Source organism: Balearica regulorum, chromosome 1 (genome assembly GCF_011004875.1).
Source record: "Balearica regulorum gibbericeps isolate bBalReg1 chromosome 1, bBalReg1.pri, whole genome shotgun sequence".
In the NCBI taxonomy this organism is placed as follows: domain Eukaryota; kingdom Metazoa; phylum Chordata; class Aves; order Gruiformes; family Gruidae; genus Balearica; species Balearica regulorum.
Genome location: NC_046184.1, coordinates 186,554,514 through 186,580,482, shown reverse-complemented (window position 1 = coordinate 186,580,482; position 25,969 = coordinate 186,554,514). Strand labels below are relative to the sequence as shown.

At 40.7% G+C, this 25,969-nt stretch overlaps 1 protein-coding gene across 2 annotated transcripts in view; it reads right to left on the bottom strand.

The window, feature by feature from the left end:
* GTF2F2 (general transcription factor IIF subunit 2) overlaps nucleotides 1–25,319 on the bottom strand; it is a 97,989-nt gene extending 72,670 nt beyond the window's left edge. The window contains exons 1-5 of one of the 2 annotated variants that reach the window (XM_075741807.1): nucleotides 25,121–25,318; nucleotides 17,443–17,516; nucleotides 16,976–16,994; nucleotides 15,408–15,552; nucleotides 7,302–7,340 (exon numbers count right to left, since the gene is read on the bottom strand). In XM_075741807.1, coding sequence (XP_075597922.1) covers nucleotides 7,302–7,340; nucleotides 15,408–15,552; nucleotides 16,976–16,994; nucleotides 17,443–17,516; nucleotides 25,121–25,186 — 343 coding nt within the window. In that variant the 5' untranslated portion in view covers nucleotides 25,187–25,318. Of the gene's footprint in view, nucleotides 1–7,301; nucleotides 7,341–15,407; nucleotides 15,553–16,975; nucleotides 16,995–17,442; nucleotides 17,517–25,120 lie in introns of both variants that reach the window. The other variant, XM_075741808.1, reaches the window with a different exon arrangement.
* Between the last annotated feature and the right edge of the window lie 650 nt (nucleotides 25,320–25,969).

The following is a 25,969-nucleotide window of genomic DNA, read 5'->3' as shown; positions in this document are numbered from 1 at the left end:
TACTAAAATAAATAGCCAGACTCTAAGGATACTAAGGCCATTTATGCAAGTTCTTAAAAAAATTAACTCCAGTTAACATTGACCTACATTAAATCCATGTACTTTCTGCTGTTCTACCAGTGCACCTTCCCTGATTCTCCACAATATTTATTCTAATCAGTATAACTGACTTTCACTACAAATACCTGATAGCAGGTATAGTTGCTTCTTTGTGTGTTTTAACAGCTACAAATGGGGTCTCGTTAATGATTGTGGCTCCTGGAAAACTACTGGGAAGCTCGTATTTTAAGTTTTTCCAAGACAAAAAACAGTTTCTGTGGCTTGAAAATGGCAGATTCTTTAACTAAGTTACCTTCAGCACTGAGTTTCAAGCAAGTATTTAAATTAAGAATCATTGTTTTATTCCTCCTGATGATCACTTTTTAGTTAGAATTTCACTTTTGAAGTATAATTAATATATGTTAATTGCTTTAAAGCAGATGAAATCAAAGGTGCATTTGGCAGCTTTATGCAGTTCTGTGTCATAATGGAAAAACTCTGTGCCTTTAACAAAAATTACTGATTTTCCTGCATGTAGTTCAGTGAATCAAAGTGCTTACACTGAATTTCAAATATTCTAACACAACTATCATCAACACCTGAATTTTTTTTAGTGCAGTATCAAAAATGAATCAAGTGCGATCTACAGACAATCCAAGTTTTGTATACCATTGCGCCTAGTCAAACATGTACATTACGGCTACTGCCATAAAAGACAATAAAAAAAGGTTTCTATAAATACATTAGCAACAAAACGAGGACTAAGGAGAACCTCCATCCTTTATTGGTTGGGGGGGGAAACTTAGTGATAAAGGATAAGGACAAGGCTGAGGTACTGAACATCGTCTTTGTCTCAGTCTTTAATAGCAACACCAGTTGCTCGCTGGGTACCCGGCCCCCTGAGCTGGAAGACAGGGATGGGGAGCAGAATGAAGCCACCATAATCCAAGGGGAAATGGTTAGTGACCTGCTACACCACTTCGACACACACAAGTCTATGGGGCCAGATGGGATCTGCCCAAGGGTACTGAGGGAGCTGGCACAAGTGCTCACCACGCCACTTTCCATCATTTATCACCAGTCCCAGCTAACCAGGGAGGTCCCAGTTGGCTGGAGGTTAACTAATGTGACATCCATCTACAGGAAGGGCTGGAAGGAGAATCCAGGGAACTAGAGGCCTGTCAGTCTGACCTCGGTGCCAGGGAAGGTTATGGACACATCCTGAGTGCCATCATGCGGCACGTAGAGGACAACCAGGCAATCAGGCTCAGTCAGCATGGGTTTATGAAAGGCAAGTCCTGCCTTCCTACCTCCTTCTACGACAAGGTGATCTGCTTAGTGGATGAGGGAAAGGCTGTGGATGTTGTCTGCTTGGACTTTAATAAAGCCTTTGACACCATTTCCCACAGCATTCTCCTGGAGAAACTGGCTGCTCGTGGCTTGGATGGGCGTACGCTTTGCTGGGTAAAAAACTGGCTGAATGGCCAAGCCCAAAGAGTTGTGGTGAATGGAGTTAACTTCCAGTTGGTGGCCAGTCACAAGTGGTGTTCCCCAGGGCTCAGTACTGGGGCCAGTTCTCTCTAATATCTCTATCAATGATCTGCACAAGGGAATCGAGTGCACCCTCAGTATGTTTGCAGACCACACCAAGTTGGGTGTGAGTGTTGATCTGCTGGAGGGCAAGAAGGCTCTACAGAGGGGTCTGGACAGGCTGGATCAATGGGCCAAGGCCAACTGTATGAGGTTCAACAAGGCTCAGTGCCAGGTCCTGCACTTGGGTCACAACAACCCCATGCAACGCTACAGGCTTGGGGAAGAGTGGCTGGAAAGCTGCCTGGCAGAAAAGGACCTGGGGGTGTTGGTCGACAGCCAGCTGAATATGAGCCAGCAGTGTGCCCAGGTGGCCAAGAAGGCCAACAGCATCCTGGCTTGTTTCAGAAATAGTGCGGCCCAGCAGGACTAGGGAAGTGATCGTGCCCCTGTACTCGGCACTGGTGAGGCCGCACCTTGAGTACTGTGTTCAGTTTTGGGCCCCTCACTACAAGAAGGACATTGAGGTGCTGGAACGTGTCCAGAGAAGGGCAATGAAGCTGGTGAAGGGTCTGGAGCACAAGTCTGATGAGGAGTGGCTGAGGGAACTGGGGTTGTTTAGCCTGGAGAAGAGGAGGCTGAGGGGAGACCTTATTGCTCTCTACAGCTGCCTGAAAGGAGGTTGTAGTGATGTGGGTGTTGGTCTCTTCTCCCAAGTAACTAGTGATAGGACAAGAGGAAATGGCCTCAGGTTGTGCCAGGAGAGGTTTAGACTGGATATTAGGAAAAATGTCTTCAGTGAAAGGGTTGTCAATCATTGGAACAGGCTGCCCAGGGAAGTGGTGGAGTCACTGTCCCTGGAGATGTGTAGATGTGGTGCTTCGCGACATGGTTTAGTGGTGGACTTGGCAGTGTTGGACTCTATGATCTTAAAGGTGTTTTCCAACCTAAATGATTCTATGATTCACAATTGGCAAAATTTTAATACTAGGTTCACACTACATTGTCTGCAGCAGCTCAGTTAATTTATTCCTCTTACCCAATGTCAAATCATAAATGGTCCCAATGGTTCCTCTTCCCTTCACTAGAAGGCATTTGTATTACTCACTAGCAGGGAAAGACATGACTAACACCTTGTCCAAAAGCATGTTAAGTACTGAAAAACTATAAGCTTACATCAAAAGACTTTAAGAGATGAAATTTGGATATAATAGGAGTTCAACTGGCTTGAAATAGGTTCAGGAATTTCAACTAGTAGATTGCACATAACACTCCTCAGTGTACACATTCTTGAAGAAAAAGGTGCATCTGTAGTTTGTGTACAGAGCTGATACTCCTCCGCCCCCAAAAGAAATAATATGCTTTCAAAACTACATTCTCAAAGCTTAGGTAACATTATAATCAATTGCTGCCCATGCAAATTTCATTTAACACACTTCCACAAGGACGGTACATTCTCATGTAAGAGCAAATGTACTTGTGTATTTCTTTACCATATCATTCTCAACAGACAACACAGGCTCAGGGCAGCAGCTTCTGGGTGTTTTTATTTGGGAGAGAGGGGTCAGGTCACACTTCAAGTGGCAGAAAATGTTTGGTTTTCACAGCTTCTACAACCACTGACAGCACTTACACTTAGGTGCAAGCAAAGCCGTAAGCAAACAGGAGATACATATGCATATTTGGGTTAAATCACTTGTTTGGCATCATATAGAAACAAGCAGAGCCAATTCTCATTTCTCTTTTCCTTTAGATAAGCGTGTAATTGCTACACTCACATTTAACATAAACCAGCCTTCAGGCACTAAACATCACTGGCTGAATCACCAAGCACTGTTTATCACATGCAATAATCAAATAGGATTTCTGTACAGAAAAAGTGATCTAGAATTATCAAATTCCGTATGCAAAAGGAGCTCAAATTTAGTTTAGGTAAACTTGTTTCATAGAAGGAAAATCCACGAGGGCCTGTTAAGTAAAATCACAGCCCTGGCTTTGGATCTCTCTGAGCTGTGACTCATCAAAGGCTGGAAGAAGTATTTTGGGGAGGTATCACTATGCTTCTGCATTGTTTTCACACTCTTCTCAAGGCATCTGCTATTGCCCACCACTGTGGACAGGATACCAGCTACATGATCTTTGGTCTGACCCACTATCGTGTTGTCTGTCTCCAAATGGTATTAAGCAGAGTAATAACACTGGTAATACCTTGCTTTTTGGTAAGTGGTTGACAACCAGCCCAACAATAAATGTGATTAAAAATGTCATACATAATACTAATGATTTACGACATAAGAAATTCTGAAGGTTGACAGTACCCTCCAAATGTAAAAAAGTGGGGAAACTTTTTAAGAATATAAATCAATGGATTTCTGAATGTTATTTATCTCATTCGCCTCATTTATCTACTTTCTAACTACAAATAAATCTTAATTATTTTTATTACAGTAACACCTAAAAGCAGTCACTACAGTCTTGTTATGCTAAAATGCTACATAAATACATAAAAGACATTAGCTTTGCCTCAGAAGGACTTATTGTAGGCCAAGATAAAGTAGATCAACAGCAAAATGGAGTGCTCAACCTGAATTATTTGAAAGGTAGTTTGGAAAAGGTCATCTGAGTTCCACAACGATTTTGAGAAAAAAAAGCACATAAGCACAAGTGATGGCTGAGAGTCCTCCTTTAAATGTCCCAGTGTAACCAACCATCATCGCTCAGAAACTGAATCCACAGCCAGCTTGGTTCTAACAAATGACTTTAGTACTTGATCTTGTCAGCGTATTTAAACAGCCCACAGCATACAGTAATTCATTCTTCTGGCCAAAGCAAAAATGCAAACAACTAAACACGTGGCCGTCTTACACAACATTCACAGAACAGGAAGGAGACACCAAGACTGAAGAGCAGACAATTCAAACATTCAAACACAAACTGAAACAGAATAAAAAACCCCAAAGCCAAGCAAAACCAAGGGTGCATCCCCACATCTAAAGAACATTAGAGAAATGCAATGTAAGTATCAAAATTCTGATTCATTTTAGCAGTTAAACTCTTAAGATCTACTTTATGTGCAACATCCCTCAGCAGTGAGTCTCAGTTTTCAAGTGACATAAAATACTAATCTCTAAAAAGTAGCCCTTCATAACCCTAGTCGCACCACAATTAACATATAATCAGAATGAACAGGTTTTAACAAGTAACTGAGAAAAAATGCAAGCTATAAACCACACCTTGGATTCAGTACAAGTCTACAGAATATAACATTTCTAACACTAGTCTTTTGACATGCTTAAGCCAGTGTAATAAAAAGCATCTCAATATTACAAAGACTTCCCTTCTACAAAAACCAAAATCCAAACCTAGCCAGACACAAAGTATACATTTTTGACAATATCTGATGATGAAATGCAATTCAAATAAAATTCAAATATTAGAAAAAATAGACATGTCCATGTTAAAGTATCTGAAAAATTACTTTCAAGGAGACATTTTGAAAACCCACGAGCATTAGTCTTATGTTTAGGAATTGCTTCTTAAGAAAGGCAGGGGTGTAAGGCTCTTTCCAGTCCATCTACTATCTCTGCCATTACCACTGACGAGTGCCAGCCCAGTCCCAGCACTATTTAATCCATGTGCATCAGAAGTAATCCTTCTACTAACAAGACTGAGATTTGTCTATATATTTTGTATTAGCTGTGTCTAGTTTCCCAGGTTCACAAGCTCTTGCTAACATTGGCACTTATTTGCATTAGAACGTTAATGATATTTTTGAAACATCTCTTTAATAAAAGCAGAAAAGGGGATTTTTTTTAAACAGTACTTGACACTAAGATTCTCATGCTGTCATGTACCTTTCTGGGAATTTCAGTAATGTAAGCCCAAAGGATTTAGCAGAAGAGAAGGAAGCAAGCTAGGAACACACAGCCTCAAGAGAGCTCTGCTCAAGCTGCTGGGGAATTGCACTGACACACACCTATGTTAGAATAAGACACTCTGGAACTGTCTCCTTCAGTGGCCGTAAAGGAAGTCTGCACAGCCTAGCTCAGACCTGAAATAAAATTTTTAGATTCCTAAGGCTACCTGATATAAGCATGTTGGGATGACAGGTTAAAGGATCAGGAACACAAGCAGTGTTCTCCTCTATCCTTCCAGTTGCAGGGAATGATGACAGAAGAAACAAGAAGAGACAACAGATCAATCCTTGGCTCCGAGTCTGGTGTCACCAGCAAAATTTTCATTTTTTTGATCATGGGTTGGTCTACACGACACCAGGCCTGCTGGTGACAGACAGGGTACGCCTGCCTCAAAGAGGGAAAAAGATCTTTGCACAGTGGTTAGCAGGGCTCATTGAAAGACTTTTAAACTAGATTTGAAGGGGGAAAGGAATAAAGCCAGGCTTGCTAGAGATAAGCCTGGGGGCAGCATGCCAATGTTTGAGGGACAGTGTGCTACTGAGGTCCTTTGGTCTGCTATCTGATGGAGATCCACATGGCAGCAAAGACATAAGGGTTATCGATATGTTACAAACCATGGAAGTGCCTGAGAATGGTCACATAGGAACAATAAACATGGTGGGATCAGTAGCCCAACTGAAGTGCATCTACATCAACGCACCCAGCATGGGCAACAAACAGGAGGAGCTGAAAGCCATTGTGCAGTGGGACAACTGTGATTTAGCTGCCATCATGGAAACACGGTGAGATGACTTGCACAACTGGAGTGCTGCAATGGATGGCTATAAACTCTTCAGGAGGGACAGGCGAGGAAGGAGAGGCGGTGGGGTAGCCCTGTATGTTAGGGAGTGTTTTGATTGTCTAGAGCTTGACGGAATAAAAAATAACAAAAATTCTTCACCAAAAGGGTTGTCAAGCATTGGAACAGGCTGCCCAGGGAAGCAGTTGAGTCACCATCCCTGGAAGTATTTAGAAGACATGTAGATGCGGAGCTTAGGGACCTGGTTTAGTGGTAGAGTTGGCAGTGCTAGGTTAACAGTTGGACTCAATGTTCTTAAAGGTCTTTTCCAACCTAAATGATTCTGTGATACTACGATTCTATATTTCTCATTTCACAAAATAATAGTAATTGAAGGGCAATAGTTTTATTTACTACTTTGAACTGTGTAAAAACCCCACTTTTACTACAGCAATTGCAGTTTGAGAAGAAGCCTTAAAATTTTTAACTGTACTTAAGACATTGTTGGACTGACTAATAGGTAACTGATAGATAATATCAATGAACTAACCATTTTGGACTCTTTCCAAAGAGTCTATAAATCTGTCACAAGAAAGAAAGATTGAATAAAGTACAATACTAGAACACTATTTTCCTGACTACTTAGTCTATGCAATGAAAAATCAAATAACTAAAGATTTGGAAATTTGTTACAAGCTTTCCAATCAAGAGAAAAGAATTCAAACTAAAAGATATAGACAATGAACCTAAGAAACCAAAAAAAATCTAAAAACATTCTAAAGAACATTACATTTCTAAAGCTCTGCCTCATCATTTTATCCCTTTTCATTTAAATAAAGAATATTAATAATTTAAGCTTTTGGTCACAGCAGACAATCAGCTTATGAAGTCATTTTTCAATTTTATGATGTTCTACCCTAGAAATATAACAAAGAGAGACTCCTTTTTTTAATCTACCAATTTCTTGAAAGGTAAAACTGAAAAGCTGCAGTCATAAGTAATTTCTCAAGTGCTTCAAAGAAAGTGTCCACACTCACCAGTGCTGCTGCTTTCAGATTTTTCTTCTGGTTGGCTTTCTGGAAAAAAAAACAAATGAACAAAAAAGGACACATAATGTTTCTGTGTTGATTATTTGAAATTACATCTAGAAATCGGGTTGCAAAGCAAAGAATGATAAATTATGATAAAAATCACAATCACTGGGTTTGTGTAATGTTTATAAATTTACTTTCTGAAGAATAATTTCCCATGGATGGGTAGCAACAAAAAATATCTCCTTTAGTGCCCAAACTCACAGATGAAATGAGAGAACTCCATTACACCTCTGACAGAGCTCTGTAGGCATGAAGTTACACATTTATATAAAATCAGTAGTAGAATTACACTCTAAGCAATGAATAGTATCCATTTATCTCACTAGTCACTCTAGACAAATGAATATTATTACTGTATATTTAAAAAGAAATCAAGGTTCTGTAAAGAATGCTCTTAATTGGCATTAGGTCAATTTTTTAATTTGATCAACAACTTCTCCAACCTTTCCGCAGATCACACAAAGATTTCTTTCTTCAATCTTTTCCCTTTCTGATCATTGGCCCTCAAATGGTACTGTAGCCCAACAGGGTACAAAAACCACACATAATCAGAAACGTTTCCTGTTCCACAGAGCAGAGAATCAAAGCATGTATGAAGGAAAAACCTAGCCACAAGTGCTGCAAAGTGACTTGCCAAAAAATTATCACTCAAGGGAATGGCAGAGTCAGATTCAGAAACAGCTTTCTGCATGAAATTCCAATCCAGCATTTCAAGAGATGGCAGCCGGCGGATGTATTTTGATAAACTGAGTTCTAACGCTTACCAAGTCCTACGAAATTAAATCCCTACATAAATTTGTTAGCCTGAAATTTGACTGCTCCTCCTATATTTCTCCTTTTTACGCATCTTCTAAGGTAGAGAATAAACAGAGCATTTTCACTTATCTAAAATAAAGTTAAAAATGGTAAAATATACTTGTCCTTAGCTTTCAACTCAGACATGTCACAGCTATCATTACAGGCTATTTACTTAAAGGCAAGAGTGAATTACTGCTCTAACTCCAAGAGTAATTGTTGAGTTCAGTTAGTTTGATCATTTCTGCCATTTACTGGCTGGGTATTAACAGAGCTCAGAACATGAAATATTTTACAAAACCTTTTTCTTGCCACTGATTCTTGCTGGCTTTCATGGCTGATGGCTCTGATTTCTCATTGAGATGGCTGACAGCCTGAGGACTAATGCAAATGGAAAAAGCAATATCTCACAGATCCTACTTTCTTTACCAGTGGCTGTTGTTAATATTAGCAGCTGAAGGCATGTGCTTTCTCACTGAGAAAACATCATTATATGGCCTCTTCCCACCCATGAGCATTCACAAAGTGAGTTAAGATCCCTGCCAACTTTCAGATATACATGCAGGATAGCCTGCTTCCAGAAAAACATGTATTTTCTCATTGACATTATTTTTTGTACGTATTTAGCACATTTACAGTATAAGGCTATTACCCAACCAATATTCTAATTCAGTTATAACTCAATTAAGGAAGCATTCAGTACACACACACAAGAACCAACAAGGACGTAACAAAGAATGTGCAAACATACTAAGATACCAACCCCTGCCTGGACTGAGATGTAAGAAGCAGCTGGATTTAAAACTGTTTCTTTTTAACTCTGTTTCAATGAAAGACTAACTACCTAGCCCAAACTCCTGCATAAGACATCGCACTTAAAAATTGTTAATAGCATCTCTGATTCAAATAACAATAAACATGTATCATGGCGGGGGGCGGGGGGTGGCAGTGTGTGTGTGTTTGCTTATATGTATCAACAGAATCTGCCCTCAACAGCAGAGACAAAAAAACAGACAAAATTCAAGACTTGCAAAAAAAGTGACAGGGTTTTTTTTTTTTTTCCTCATCATTAGACAATTTATTTTTGTTGTGATTAGGTCACAGGTCTCTGCTTTAAAACTTTTCTCAGTACTAATATCATGAAGAAGGTAAAGGAAGTTGTACTACGTTTACTTAGTACATTTTATCAATGCAGACTACAGCTGCTTAGCCTCCTCCACAACATGCAAGATTCACAAATAAATGTCAACAGGTTGGGGCTGTTGGTTGGGGTATTTTTTTGGCAGAGGGAAGGAAGTTTACACATACATCAGTGAGACTCAAAAAAACCCAAGAAATTTAAAGCCACCAAAGTAAGCAGAAAGCCAATTCTATTCCCATCACACTGAGCCCATTCTAACACACCATATATTTTGTGCGTTATATCCTCAATTGTTTAAATTTGTACAGGAATTAAGAGTCTACAGTTTTAATAACAAAAACGAAAAGAAAATGAGGAGCTTACCCCTGCCAGTCAGCTGAATCCATTTTACAGTAATTTGTTAATCCTCACAACACTCATATGAAGTAAGTAAATAAATATAATTTCCATTTTTGAGAGATGGAGAGATGATGTAAGCAGTCACGTTTTCCAAATGGACTGTGTGTCACAATAATACATACGAAATCTTGACCCATCAACATGCTATCTGTAATTAGACTATCTTGAGTCACATACTCTGTTTTTCCGATCATGGGTTGCACTCTCTTTATGATCCTCACATATATTTGGAAATTTGCATAAATGCCAGAGATCTGAAAGGCTGCTGTTGCTTCAATTTCTTTTGATCATGTGGCTCCTGATAGGTTTTCCTCTTCTGCTAAGAGCAGTCCATAAAAGACTGAAGTACATGAAGGAACAAAGAAGCATTAAGTAAGACCCCAAAGCATTTTGGAAACTGGAATATGTGGTTAAGTGACAGCCTGAACAAACAGAGACAATTGGAAAGTACTGTTAAAGTAGACAGGTACACGTCAAAACTCCTCAGCAGGCAGAGCTAAGACAGCAGAACGATGAGGGAGGGCGTTTATTTCCCAAATAACAGTTTGATAAGAAATTTGAGAAGTCAAACATTCGCAAGGCATCAAGATTCTAAGCACTACATATTTTACTGGAAATAATTAAATGTAATTAAAGGAGTAACTGCTTTAATGAAAGAAACATCTTTCCAGGATTTTTATTAGTGTTTCTTCCCTTCATGTTTCTTTAAATGGTCGGATATATCTGATATTTCAAAATACAAACATACAAATTACAGAATACAAATCTCTGAATATTCATTTTCACTGGAATACAATTGCGTATTGTAAGTTATATAGTAGGTGTGATTCATGTACAAACTCAGAAAAGGTCCTTTCATATATAAGAAGCTGTATAAAGGAAAAAAAAAACAAAAACCAAGCAACCAAACAAGAGGAGGATATACAAGGGGCATGGGAATAAAGGAGCTGTTCTAAGGTATATAGGCAGAGTTATGTATATTATTGAAAAGTAATACAAAAAAATTGAATTTCATGAATGGAGATTCTGAAGGAAAAGACTTAGAAAACTGTAGAAGAACGCAATGTTAAGAGCCAGCAATCTTCTGCAAAGCATGAAACAGTGAAACAATTCATGCCTGAATGCTGCTCAGAAACAAAGGTCTGGTAGTCATCCCGTCAATGGAATTCTCTAAACACTTTTTTACTTTCAGTAAGATGGAACGAGCATGAAGGAATTTAAAGTCACTAAAATAGGCATTAAGGCAATCCCACTTATGAAGGGGGGGGTTGTGAAGATATATTCAAAATTTCAATAAAATGAGTCATCTCACTCAACTTTACAGAAATATCTTCTACTTTATTTGTGTCTACAGTGTAAAACCTTCCTCTCCACCCATCAGTCCTTTACAGTTAGGGATGCAATTGCCTGCCAAGGTCTCTGTTTTCCCAAGTCACATTAGTAGCACATTTTTCTAAGAACTAGCTCAGTAAGAAACTTTTATCATTATCTGTAATGTAGCTGCATTTTTACTTATATTTAGAGCTAGTAATCCTCAGCTACCCGCTGGCACAAAAATTAAGCAACAAGCAATTAAAGCAGTAAGGGAATTAATTTATAATCACAATCAGAAAAGTTTGCTATTAAATGTTTAACAAAAGCATGTTCTCATTACTTCAACCAAGAAAGAAACTGTCAAATTATAGCACTTCCTTATGCTAGGGTGTCTACCAGTAGGAAGCTCAGAAAAAAACAATTTTAACCAAACATACCCTGTATCAGGCCTATGAATTGCCCCTAGATAGTTCTTAGCTACACACGCATAAGAAAAATTTGATTTTTTTCAATACAACACATTGAAATATATGCAAAATGCTCTCCTTTCCTCCCGCCCCAAAAATTACAGCTATGATAGCTGATGACAAAGATAAGATAAAATGACTGGAAGCACAAATAGCATTGTTGCATAGCAACTGTTGATGTACATATGGTGATGTTTATGGAACAGAATGTAGTTCATATTCAACGCAGAAATAATACTGAAACCAGCCTAGACAGCAAGACCTAGACAGCAAGAGACAACTGTGCTTTGGATCCCTCTGCAGTCACCACAGAAGCCACGCTTCCCGCCAGCTTTACTAAACTGGTGCTCAAGAACACCACCACAGGTCTCAGTGATGTGCCCAGCAATGAAGACGACGCAATGTCTCACACATGCAAACAGCCTTACAAAGGAAGTAGTGAGGTATTTTGCAACTAGTACTTTCAGAGTGCATTGTACTACTCTGTATTACTCATTAGAGCTATTTCAAAACACAGAAATAGGAAAAGAAAAGAAACAAGAGAAACCCCAGAGTTAGTCTAAACAGAAAGTGCACCATGTGTGAAAGCCAGCACAGACCAGATTTTTAATAGTATCTGGGATGGGACCCAGTTTATCCAGTTTTACATTAGCTCAAATCTAGTACACACACTGCAAAAGACCAAGAAACTGCAATTCATTAGACTTTGGACATAACACCTGGCACCTCAGAAGAGCCTACTGCTGTCCTGTAACTGATATAGGACCACCAGAGATGCAGAGGTTTACAATGTAAGAACTAAAGGATGTCTTCCAACTACAACCAGTATTAGAAGCAAGTTTAAGACAAAACAAAAAAACACAGAAAATCCATTCAGAAGTCTAGAAATTACATCATGCATAAAATATTAAATTACTTGTCAAGTTTGATCTCTTTTGCTTGCTCTAAGTAACCTGATAAGTCAATGTGAAGTGCTGAATTATCTAGAATATGTCAACTCCTTGCAGCATCTTCCAAGGTTACAAAATATTTCAGAGGCAGCTTTGTCATCCCTCATTAATTTTCTGAAAGACCATCAAAAAGATGGTCACTACAACATAAGGATCCTAGGATTAGAGGACAGCACACAGAACAGATCATATGGCTTTAAATGTGCTCCAAAAAATGGGAAAAAACTCCAAACCAACAGACCCACAAACAAAAAACCCCCACCCTTTACAAAAGAAACTCAATTGGTTTATGCCATTTGCTCTATTTTATGTAAACTCAGTCCTTAAGAAGGGTATTGACTGAGATAAACAGTGCATGAAGCATTTTTTATCCATATTTCATTTGCATAATTCCTCAAATGCATCCGTCCAGATGCAACATTAGCAATGCCATCTGCAGTTCCATCACTAGCCTAATCTTTGACCCGCGGTTCAAATCGGTGTATTGATTCTGTTACGTTACACTTTACAAAAGAAAAAGGAACAAGATCACCAATACTTTTCACAAAAATATGCTAATCATAATTTGAAGACAAACATTGCTGTGTGAACATAAGAAAGAATGAATTTCAATGTCCTGTGACCCTCACTGCAGATTGACTGATGTACAAAGATGTGTAAGTTCCTATTGAGTCTTTGTCTATGGTTGATATAATTACAGGGTTTTTTCCCACGTGGACTTTCTGGCATCAAATAGGGTAGCAGCCTTTCTTTCAGTTGGGATATCCACACAGTTTTATTCCACTCTTCAGACACCTGTTCTCATACTAGCCATAATTCACTACAAAATTTGTTGAAATTGGCCATGGAGCTCAAAACATATTGGCGATACACATTTAAACACAAGAGTGTGGCTGCAGGAACATGGTGTCTGGAAGAAATCTGGCTGGAATTTGGAATATCTGTGTAACGTTCATCTTTATAACCAAAAAAAGTCACGCAAGGAAAGCACATTAAAGTTTATTTTTGATTGTACTGCCAATGCCAGCTTTAACACAACAGCAACACATTTTAGCCATTTCGCATTTAAGAGAGTTTTCATGAAAACTGACTGACTGCATGTTATGCTTGCTAATCTCAAGCAAAAACAATTTTGACAGAGTCTACGCTTATTCAGTGCTTCACTCCAAACATTTCTCATTTCACTAACTACCCTTTGCTCCCGATTAATATAATAACTTCTACTGAATAGACCGATGGTCCTTGAATAATATTTTGCAGTTGCTAAGAAATGCCAAATTTTTAGTTGATTAAATAGAAATAGGACAGCTTCTAAGTACCTAAAGGTTTCAAGACACTGGTATTACAGATGGTAAAACAGAAATAAATGGGCATCCTCTAGCTATCACATGCTAATGACTTCCATTCTAACTGATGACAAATACTCCACATTCAAGTTAAGCATCTCCACTCAATGCAGCTTAAGTTACTGTAAGAGGTTTCTGAAGCAATTATTTTGAATAAAAAGGTGTATTGGGAAGCAAAATCCCACAGGATTTGCAGCAAACATGCAAAAATCACTGAATGTATATTCTAAACACATCTTCACATCTGAAATCTCTCTCTTCTGTCAAGCATTCTGAGGATGGCACACAGAGAAACGAAAAAGGATGAGGTACTACTACAATGCTTACAATATTCTTGAAAATTTGCTCCCTATCTCTTCACACACTTGCAATCTATGGATTACAAAAAAAAGTATTTTTAAAGTGTTGCAAGTCACACGCATGAAAGTATAATAGATTTTTTTAAGTGAAAAACCAATAACATGACTACATTCATTTCAGAAAAAGGGGTAATAACTGAACAGTGACCAAGTTGTACTGTAAGAGCTTGTATTTCTAAACACAACCATGACAGTCAATATCTCAATGCTCAGCCATTAAATCTTTAAGTAGATTTTAAGAAGGAGGTGATCAAACTTACTAAGTACTCTCTGTCCTGTGAGTTACGATTCTCCCACCCTCATGTACTCAATAAAGCACCACACTGCCATCAGAGCAATTACTTGCCAGCCTATGAACATCAGAATATCAGAAGCTGGTCACACTGTAGTTTTCTACCCCACAGAAGGCAGAGCTATCAAAAAAATATTATTATTTGTCTTCTGGGGACACCAAAACCTAAGTGCCTGAAACTGAGATACCTTCTGCAGACACCTTCCTTCTCTTTCTAATATCCAGAACACAACCGTGTAATTTCAGTAGAAAACCTTGGAGCGCACAGGAGTTACACAGAAGGCAGTCTGCTGAACTTCTTGTACAGTGTAACACTACCATGTCCCATAAAGTCTAACGTGCAATTTAGGACATATGATCTTGAATATCCTAGTCACGCATACAGCTACTGAGCTGAACTTAAAGCAGGCCAAACAGTTGAAATCCAGTGAGAAAAATTATAACCTTAATACTGCACTTTTTGGTATTATGACCTTATTAAGCTTTAACACACTTAAACCGTATATATGCATATATACTTCAAGAAAATGTGGTGAAGAGATGTGTTTATTGCTAAAATGGATCTGTTCAACTGGACAGAGGAAGAAACAGCATTCTTATAAAACTATATTCACAGCAGAGACCAATTCAAGAAGAAAAAAAAATAATATTAGTTGATCCCAAAAGCACATGGGAACACAAAAACATTTTTTCCAGTGAAAACCCTAAAGGGGAATACACAATGTAATGCACTCCATGCTCTCTCTGTTCTCTTCAGCAGACCTACAGCTCAAATGTACATGATAACCTTATATGGAGAATTTAAATTAGTTGCTAAATCATATGAAGAAAAGAGACACACACAAAAGAAGTACAACAGAGTTATGTATGCAGATAACAACAAAACAGAGCCAAAATCTGACTTCTGAGTCTTCTGGCCTTTACAGTGTTCAGTTTTGAAATCATGTACACTGGAACCGTAACAAATAACTTTAATTCTAACTTACCTACTGAACTTTCTGTGAACACTGTTAAGGTCTGTCCTCCCACACTTTGCAAAAGAAATGGATGTTCCCTTGGTGCACTGACTGAAGCAGGTTTTCCTCCAATATCATTGATGCTTGCAAGCTCTTCATTCAAAGTAAATGACACCTAACAGTCACAATTACCACAGTGTTACTAAACAGACTCAATTACACAGCTTTACAAGTTATGGGGAAACAAAAAGAGAAAAAAAAACACAAGTAGCATAGCACATTTCCATTTCAAAACCATGAAGAGTGGGATAAGAGTCTTACTACATTGATCTCTTGTCGAAATACAAAATTAAAAGCTTTCAAGTACTTAATAAAATTTACTCATCTTTTTAAAGAGTTGTAAATTACTTCCTCCTGAAGTCAGAGAACAATTTGATTTTTACTTATAAAAATATAAGGCATAATAGATTTTCAGATGTTGTTCACTATGAGTGCTTTAAAATGGTTCACACAGCCAGCTGAGTTCCAGAAAAAGTGTTAATGTACCACAACAAGTGTTATCAGCCTGGGAACTCCTGAATTATATGCAGCTCAGGAAGGGTTCAAATACAACTCCTTTGCTATGTGTACATTGTATGCCCAATACCGGAGCTGAGCGATCTGGGTAACCAGAATCCCTAGCCGCAGGACACAGCAAGAAAGCTGACGAGGGACATTTCAGACCAGCACTGTGTGCTTTTCCTGTATGTCCAGCTCAGCCTCACTCTGCCGTGCAGCAACAGGGTCCCTGGGAAGCCACCTGTTCTCATGGCGTTCCTTACCGCTTGGCTCTACACAGACTGCAAAATGCACTTTGTGGCTCTCATCAAATCAAGATTTTGGTGTGGGGCTCACAAAATTAGGGAGGTTGGCTTGTGTTCCAGCCTAGAAGAGTACAATCAAACATCCAAACCTCCAGGAGAACTCTCTCCGCTTATTCTAAAAGGAGTTTGGCCAGGTTATCAAATGGCAAATGCATCTTGCTTCCCTGCCATTTTTTTGTCCACAGTTTCTTCCAGTTCAGTGACAGATATACATGGTATTTGAAGTAATTCTAACTAATGCAATTTTCTTTATCTCCTGTAAAAGATACAGGCAGTTACTATAATTCACTGAGGCTGCTAACAAAAGCACTTACCTTTGCATGCAGAAAAACCTTCAAGTTGCTTTATATTTAGTAAGACCAAATTCCAAACAAGACAGAATACTTTCTGAAATCGATACCCACCACCTCAAACTTTTTTTGCTTTATCATCCTCCTTAGTTCTCAGACAGCTTTTTGCACTAACACATCTCAAAATGTTTAGAGAGAAGGTCACTGCTATGATTGCTACTTACAGATGAGTAAACAAACTTAGGAAACAGAGATCTGATGAAAGTCCCACAGAAAATCTATGGGTAGAGCTACAAACAGAATTCTCTCCTCCTGATTGTGTGGTAAAGTGCTTCATTACAGGTGTAACAAAAAATATGTGACATTAGAATCCAGCATGTTCTAAACAATTGTTAGAATTCAAAATATAACATGTTCACAGCCTTTGTATTTAGTAATTACTTACTTCTGTTCTTCCTTGATTTCTGCAAAAGAAAATATTTAATGTTTTAGTTTCCATAATCTAATTCCACAAGTTTACCTTCCCTGATAAAAAAGCAAGTTCAAATTCTAGTTTTGTTACTCATTTGCACTCCTGAGCTGCTCAATTTTTTTTTGTTATGCTGATGCCCACGAATAAATGGGAAAAGTCAGCAGGTGAGAACAGAAGCAGCAAAATAGCACATTTAAGTTGAAGAAAATTCTCCAGTTAGATGTGCATATTTCTTGGGTTTAAGAAATCAAATCATGTAATTGGATACAGCAACTCTCCAGTATAATTTCATATTCACAACCACTACATAAGCAAGTACAATTCAGGTATCAGAGAAATACGCACAGTGTTTGCAAGAAACAGAGGTGCAATGTAATCTATTTTACTTCAGGTAACTTCTTCTAAGAATTGCAACCAATAAAGTTACAGTAAAGGCTTACTTGGCAATCCTTAGTTTTCCCACTTCACCTCTTCCAGAAGCTTTATTCCACTGCTGTGACAAGTATTTGGGGACCTAAGAAAAGAAGAGAGATTTTTCAAGAAAAGCAGATTTAAAAACTGTATATAAATTGTGAATGTGTACGTATTTTAAATGCTTTTACCCTGACCATTTCAGAATAAAGTGTGAGCTAAATGTAGTAGACAATATAAAATCACAAAATGGTTTGGGTTGGAAGGGACCTTCAAAGATCATCTAGGTCCAATGCCCCTGCCATGGGCAGGGACACCCACCCTCCACTACACCAGGCTGCCCAAAGCCCCATCCAACATGGCTTTGCACACATTTCCAGGGAGGCGGCAGCCACAACTTCTCTGGGCAACCTGTTCCAGTGCCTCATCACCCTCACAGTAAAGAATTTTGAAGAATTTCTTCCTTATATCTAATCTAAATCCACCCTATTTTAGTTTAAAGCCATTACCTCTTGTCCAATCACTACACTCCCTGATAAACAGTCCCTCTCCAGCTTTCCTGTAGGCCCCTTCAGGTACTGAAAGGCCACAATAAGGTCTCCCTGGAGCCTTCTTTTCTCCAGGCTGAACAACCCCAACTCTCTCAGCCTGTCCTCACAGGAGAGGTGCTCCAGCCCTCTGATCAGCTTTGTGGCCCTCCTCTGGACTCTCTCCAACAGCTCCATGTCTTTCTTGTACTGGGGATCCCAGAGCTGGACACAGTACTGCAGGTGGGGTCTCACAAGAGCAGAGCAGAGGGGCAGGATCACCTCCCTCAACCTGCCGGTCATGTTGCTTTTGATGCAGCCCAGGACACGGTTGGCTTTCTGGGCTGGAAGAGCACATTGCCAGGTCATGTACAGCTTCTCTTCTACCAATACCCCCAAGTCCTTCTCCTCTGGGCTGCTCCCATTCATCCCCCAGCCTGTATTGACAGGAGGTGTTGACCTGACCCAGGTGCAGGACCTTGCACTTGGTTTTGTTGAACCTCATGAGGTTCACATGGGCCCACTTCTCAAGCTGTTATATATGTTTTCTGTTAGGGAGAGCAAAGAGAACAATGTAGCACAAAAGTAAGGCCAATGTAAAGTCCTAAATTTCCCAAATGTGGAAAAAATCTTATGCCTTGAATCTCAAATACTAGTATCTACTCATGAAAGGCAAGAAAAGATCAGCATCATTTTCTTAAACTTAGGAGTGCCCATAATTTTATCAGGTAAAACTATACTTTTAAAATTTCATTAGAAATCAGCATCTCTCTGGAAAAAAGAAAACAACCAAACCACACAACCACAACAATGAGAAGTTAGGCAATTACAACTCAGAGACCAAAAAGGTGCTGTGAAAGGAAGGCTTATAGTTTGGGAACCTCAGACGCATTGAGCAGTGAACCACAGCCCTACTCCCACCAGATGTCCACTTCTCCAAGAGCACAAGTACCCTAGGCAGATCTGCCTCCCATCACTCATTCCCACCCCTCCACTGTATTGGGAAAAGCCTTTGTGCAGCTGGTCAGTATGTAGAAAGAGCAGACAGATCTGGCTGGGAGGTGTGGGGGACTTCTATGTGTTTAGCTGTGCTGATTTTATATTTAGCAGGTAGAACAACCAAAGAAGCTCCCCAATCCATTTCCCTTAACAGCTACACAAAGCAGAGGTCAGTGCAGGGACAGGAACAAGCAGGCCTGCTTAACCCGATACATCCAAGGAATAAAAGCTGCTCCAGTGATGTTGACTCACCTACACACGAATTCCTTCAGTTACAAAGGTTTTGGTATCTGCAGCATCAGGTGACTTGGGCTCACGATGGACAGTAAAGGTGCCTACTTAACCAACAAATAAGCTGGAAGCTGGCTTTCCAAGCCGACCCATTTTTCCTCTTTTCCCATGAAAGTAGTGCTAGTTGAAATCACAGCCTGCCTCTCTCCACTTTCTGGCCAAAAAAAGTACCAGCTAACTACAGCCAGGCAAACTAGACCCCAACAGCTGGCTCTTCCATGGCGCACGCCCACACTCCTGACTCCCAGACATGTCCCAGATGTGACAATGCACGCACACCTGCGTGCAGCACCAACAACAGCACTTTTTTCTGGGACAGTAATGCTGGCAGAAGGTGTCCAGTGCTCAGCACTTACCCCAGTTCTCCTTAAAGACCAGGCAAACTTAAAGATTACAAACAACATTTATTCTGTGAAATCAAAAGGTTAAGTGTTTGTTTCAATATACGGTGCTATTGCTGATGAATGCCTATAAATCTGAGCACTTGTACGAGCGCACAGTTCCCCAGGACTTCGAAAGGTGGCCTGGGCTGGTGGTCACCGCCACACTGCCCCAGAGAGGAGCTCAGCCCACCTGTCCATGTGTCCAGCTCTGGTGAGGCACTTCAAGCTTCTCAGTTTAGCCCCAGAGGAATGAGGAACTTCTCTATCTTCTCCGCTCCGCTGCATGGCATCAGTTCTAGCCATGTCTACCTTTCCTTGCAAGAAGCCAGCTCAATCGGTTATCAGCGCAGAGTGCAATGTTTTGCAGATCACATAGATTTGCAGATCACAGGTTTTTCCCCACCACTCAGCAGTTATGACTGTCTTTTCTGTGATGGCTTTTTATAAAGACTGAACATGACACATTAGTACAACAAATGTGAGATTGGAGCAATTTCCCCCCTACACACAAGCTATTAGATGTAGAAGTACTGTGGCACATCAAGAGATGGAATACAAACCTGAGGCAATAAGGACAATCTCACATCTGACTATTTAAAATGAACTATAAGATGTTCAAGTGATATGGAAATCACAGATTTTTTTTCAAAAGAAAATAGCTGAAAGCAGTTGAATAGAAGCTACTACTTCCTATAAACCCCTTTCTTTCTAGTAAGGATGTAGCAGTTGCTGGGAGAACATCATCTTAAAGACCTACAGTAGTCCCAGTGTCTAGCAAAACAGTGACTTGTTAAAGGGAAAATCATTTACTGTTCCAACGCCACATACTAAAGAAGTATTCTGATGCAGGAATTTTGTATCTTTTTTTTCATACACTCAGGACAAGTCTACATTCTTTAATTTTACAGCAGTGTTCTTTACTGGTACAGCAAAGTTTATTCCGGCTCACACAGTCCACAGCTACCGAAAACATCTGTGCCCACGTAGAAAAATGGTGTGAGACATCACCAGTGAGAAAGAGAAACCTACTAAGCTCTGCCTGTGGTATTTTCTGTTTCAGGCAGCAAAGATGCACTTTGTAATCTGATTTTTGCCTGCATAGAATAAAACTAAGCCAAGTTTCACTGCACAGCTGAGGCAGCGAAGTGCCTGTTCCAGGGACTTGCTGACAAACAGCAACCTGCTAACTTCTTAAAGCTCAAATGAATTTAACACTAACCTTGCATTTACCTGTTCTCCAAAAAAAAGCCAGGAAACACCTTGGTACTGGTGTTCAGCACTTTCCTTTAGTCTCATGGCACCCCATGCAGTACTATGGAATAGCTAGAAAATCCAGATGTCCTCTGACTGCTCAGCCAAACTAAATGTCAGTCCAGGTTTCCATAAAGTCCAAACACTGGGTCAAAAATGCAACAATGCATAACAGAAAGCCATGAGTTGGCACAATCTCTTGATATACATTCCTTCTACAGTTTTCAAAGTGGTAATTCTCTACAGCGGACTTCATGCCAGATCAGATATCATTTCCTTTCTAAAGCCAAGATAAATGCTATGACATGTGCCCCACCTGACTCAACAGAAATATTATGTGCTCGCACCTAATCCGTATCTAATTTATACTGCCACGTAATAAGGTAGACACACATTCAATATGAGTGGACAAGGAGTGAAGGACTCTCATGCTGTTAAAATCACTGACTTGCTATATAATATAATCAGACAGGAAATTTATTCAGATTAAGACCTTGCAGATCAATCATACTTCTTTCATCTCCAGGGGAAACAGTCTCAAATAGTGGAATTAATCATCTTTCTGCTGGCCCATCTGCAGTCAAGGGCTATGCAGAGAAAGAAAAAGGGTTATGAAGGACTATGATCAAAGGATGACTTCTAGTTATACAGTTACTTCAGCTAAAACCAGATGGCACTCTCAAAACCATGTGCTAAACTTGGTAGCTCCATGCTAATGGTGTTAACAATCACGGAAAGATTAAATAAAGTCTCACACACTACAGACATCTTAATTTGCCACTTTCTTTTAATTTGATAAAAATTTAACTTACAGAGAACACTTAGTTTTCAAACTCTTAACACTCCTTGAAAGAACATACAGAAAACAAGAGTGACCTGCTTTTACAGAGCAGAAAGAATTTTCAAAGATCCCACAGCGGGATTTTGAAAAATACACACCCACAGAAAGACCAACTTGTGGACAGTTGGTCCTACCATACTGAAAGGGTACTGAACGTTTTCAAGACCAGCAGCGTTTACTCTGAGATTCATAGCTAAGAACACTCTTCACTCAAAAAATCCATACAATTTAATCACGAGAAGAAATCTGTCATACTAAGTAGCATCACTCCAAGACCTCTTTACACTGCTGTCTTCTTCTTGCTATTCACATCACACAAACACCCAGGCACCCTGCAGGTAGTGTACAACATGAGGGCCCTGCTCCACGCTTCAGCTTATTCACAGCTTCCTATCTGCCTTTAGAACAAAACACACAAGCAGCCCCTGTCTGTAATAAACTACTTCCCATTTTCTGTATGAAATTAAATTAGCCCTTTCTCTATGTACATACTGCATACAGATTGCTGTATCAGAAATGCAGTAAGGCTGATGTCAGGTTCTATGTTTCCATCTTCCTTTGAACACACAAAAAAAGAAATTATATAAAGATATCATTGTTCTAAATATAGATCAATGCAGCAGACTAAATGAACAAAACAAACCATCACACAGGGAACAAGAAATTAACAATTCTAATCGCTAACACTAAATGGGCATCACTTTACCACAAGTACATAACCAACAGTTCTTATAATATTTCCCTGTCTTATCTTTCACTGAAAACACAGAAAAAAATATTCCAGTTGCTTTCTGGGTTTGTACTAAAGTGACTCACTTGATTTCTGGTACCTCCTCTTACTGCTCATGCTTCTAAAGTACTCATCACTACATTTTTTTATTGCCTGTTAAGTAGTCTCTCTGGAATACTTCCTGTGGTAGCATACCACATGCTAAAAGGAAATTAAATAAGCCAAGTTTTTTTATTCCAGCAGAACTGATTGCTCTCTCCCTCAAAGGAAGGATAAATTCAGCCTCGTTATCCTAGCTAATGAAGATAAAAAGTTCAGGTGCTACACACTGTCATGCCTCTGAGTGCATTGAAGGTCCTAGTAACATGGATGGTTGTTTCTAAGTTCAGGTCTAAAGGAATTCAAAGGATAGATAGAGTCCTGCACATCCTTTGCTATGGTCTATCTGTGTTAGCAACTTTGTATTTTTTATTATACAAGAAGAGAGACAAATTATAAATTCAGAGCACATGCATGAAGGATTACATTAACACTTACTTGAGGAGCATTCCTTTCAGTCTAGTTGTCTCATTAAACCAGGCAGCACCCTGTGCTCACAGAGTGGCATCAACCAGAAGCACAGACGTGCCTGAAAATTCCTGGCTTGCTTCAAGAACCATCAAACTGTATCAGACTAACGGACAAGCAAGTTCAGTGTCCTGTCTCCAAGTGCCGCCAACAGCAGCACTTACAGAAGAGCAGGAGCACGTAAGAAGAAAAGGTATTTCCCCAGCATGCTATTCCAATTCCTGTGATCTTTGACTCTGCAGCCTTGAGGTATGGGAGTATGTTCATTTCTAATATCTCAATCTGATTTTCTTGCCTGATTTTGTCTAATGGCTTTTTGAGCTTCTGTGAAGATTTGACATTCACAACTTCCTATTGCAACAAGTTCCAAAACTTAACTACATATTGTGCAAAATGGTACCTGCTTTGTTTGCTCTGAGACCCATCAGATGAATTAGTTTGACACACCCTTAATTCTTGTGTTAGAACTGACTCTTCCTTACCCATCTCTTCCCTATCTACCTGCGACATTACTTGTTCCTTTACAGAACTCCGTAAGATTTCCAAATCAATCATCTTGCCAGCCTGATAGGTAGTAACACATTTACGAGTTCCCTCCACAGCCACCACTCCTTGTGCCCCAGATCATCCCTGGTCCCCTTCTCTGTTCTGTTTTGGATCTACTGTATACTTTCCATGATGGAGGATGAGACCAGAACTACACACAGTATTCAGGATACAGGGAATACAATGGCATAATAATATTTTCCCTTTTGTTCTCTGTGCCTTTTGTAATCACGCCCAATGTTGAATCTGCTTTTGACGTGACATTGTCACATTATCCACATCTACTGTGAAACTAAACCTCCTTTCTAACAACAACAACCAGCAGAGACCAAATTGCTGTGTATTGGGATAGTTTTTCTCTATGCACGTGCATTTCATCTGCCATTTTATCATTCTGTCACTTAGTATCAGGATATGCTTCTGCAGCTTTCTACTGTCAGCTTTCACATTCCCTGTCCCGGATAAGCTATTACAATTAGAGCACTATGCAGTGTTCATTATGGTTTCATGAAACCAGATGTTCAGGTGTCAGTACAAAAGAGGAAGCCAGATGCAGCGACTTACCCACCACCAGAAATTCCGCACAGCAAAGTTTGAAATTCCTCACCATTTCAAAGGGCTACAATAAGATGTTTTGACAGTCGAAGTATGATGGTGTGACACCCCCTCACCAACCAAGACCAGTATTTGGGTACTACCCTGTCTCCACAGGTTCTTTAAAGTTGATGGTCTGAGCCTGTTTCCTCCCTCCCCAAAGGGAGAAGAGGCAGCACCTACTGTTTCTTCCAGACAGAACGAACACAAGTCTAGAAAAACAGGGGCACGTCCACAGGGGGCTAGAAAGGAGCCAGGGCTAGGAGTCTCTTTCCTGAGCCAATGCTTGTTGCTGCCAGCAGAAGCAGCCAAGCCATCTTGACAGAAGACAGCTGCGGAAGTGACAGTGGCCCAGTTAGCAGCAGCAGATGTGAGCGTGGACCCCCAGCAGGCAGGTGCTTGGGTTTGATTTGATGAGCTTTATGGCTTTTCATAGTGCCTGGTTACAGCTGTACTACTCTAGCACTAAGGTGAGCTGTAGTGACAAGACACTTCATTTTCCTTAGTGTTTTAGTTTGTTGGTTTTGGTTTTGTTTGGGTTTTTTTAACAGTGATGTGAATCTCAAAGTGCTCAAACTTTCTCGGGCTCTCAGAGTTTTGGGAAAATAAAAGTTACGCTACCACGTTTGTTAGCCCTAGTAACGCCTGAGCCAAGGACAGCTCCAAGGTAACCCAGTTTTCCCGGTTTTCTGCCATTTTCCCAGCAGCTACCCGGGCAGACGCCACGCGTGGCTGCTCTCCCAGCCCCCGCACACACGAGAAGAGAAACGGGGGCAACCGCTGCCCGGGGGCACCGGCCAAGCCTGACGTGGGCTCCCCCCGCGCCCCAGGCACGGCCCCGCTCCCCACCGGCCTCTTCCGCGGGATCCCCCCCCTCCGCCCGCCATCCCGGGCACGGCGGGGCGGGGACGGAAGGGGAGGCCTGGTCGCCACAGTCCGCGTCGGGCCGGGCCCGGGGGAGCGCCGGCGGCTTCTCACCTTCACCAGCCACATGCCCGTGTTCTGCTTGGCCCCGGTGAGGTCCAGCTCGCCCTTCTCGCTCATGGCGGGGCAGGTGGCCGGGCCGAGGCGGAGGACGGGACGGACGGACGGACGGACAGAAGGCGCACGCGAGCGGCTCTTCCTGCTCCCGCAGCCGCTGTACCCGCCCGGACCCGCACAGCAGAGCACCTCCGGCAGACGGTGGCCCGCGGCAGACAAACCTCCTCCGTTCGCGGAGTGCGGTGGGGGAAGGGCGGGACGGGGAGCCCTCGCTGTGGCGGGTGCGCGGGTTCGAGTCCCCTCCCCGGCGCGGCCGCGGGGAACCTGCAACATGGCGGCCGGGCAAATTATTCTCTCCCAGCACGCTGGAGAACGGCAAGAGCATGCAAAATGATCTAGAGAAAATGGAGGAGCGGTCTGGAGAGAGAAGGAGATGCCTCCATGACTCTGCTCTCCCATGTGGGCAGGAAGCAGCAGGCTGGGGAGCAGCTCCGGGGAAAGGGGTCAAAGCATCTCAGTGTGCCCAAATGTCACAAAAGCAAGAAAAAAGAATAGGTGAATCATTTACCGTGGATAAAAAGTGAAGAATTAGGCTTAGCTTTCCACAAAGAGCACTCATGGTGAAGTGTTGGATCAGGATGTCCGACGATGGGATGGTATCTCAGACACTGAAAATGTCTTAACTCAGAAGAGAACGTCTGCCAGTTCTGCTTTGAGACGGGGGTATTGGGTTTAGATAACCTCACGATGTCCCTATTTCATGACTCTGTCCCTATCGCTGGGCAAGTTTTCCTAACATCTAGACTGTTTCCCCTGTTGCAGTTCAAGCTCATTATTTCTCTTCTA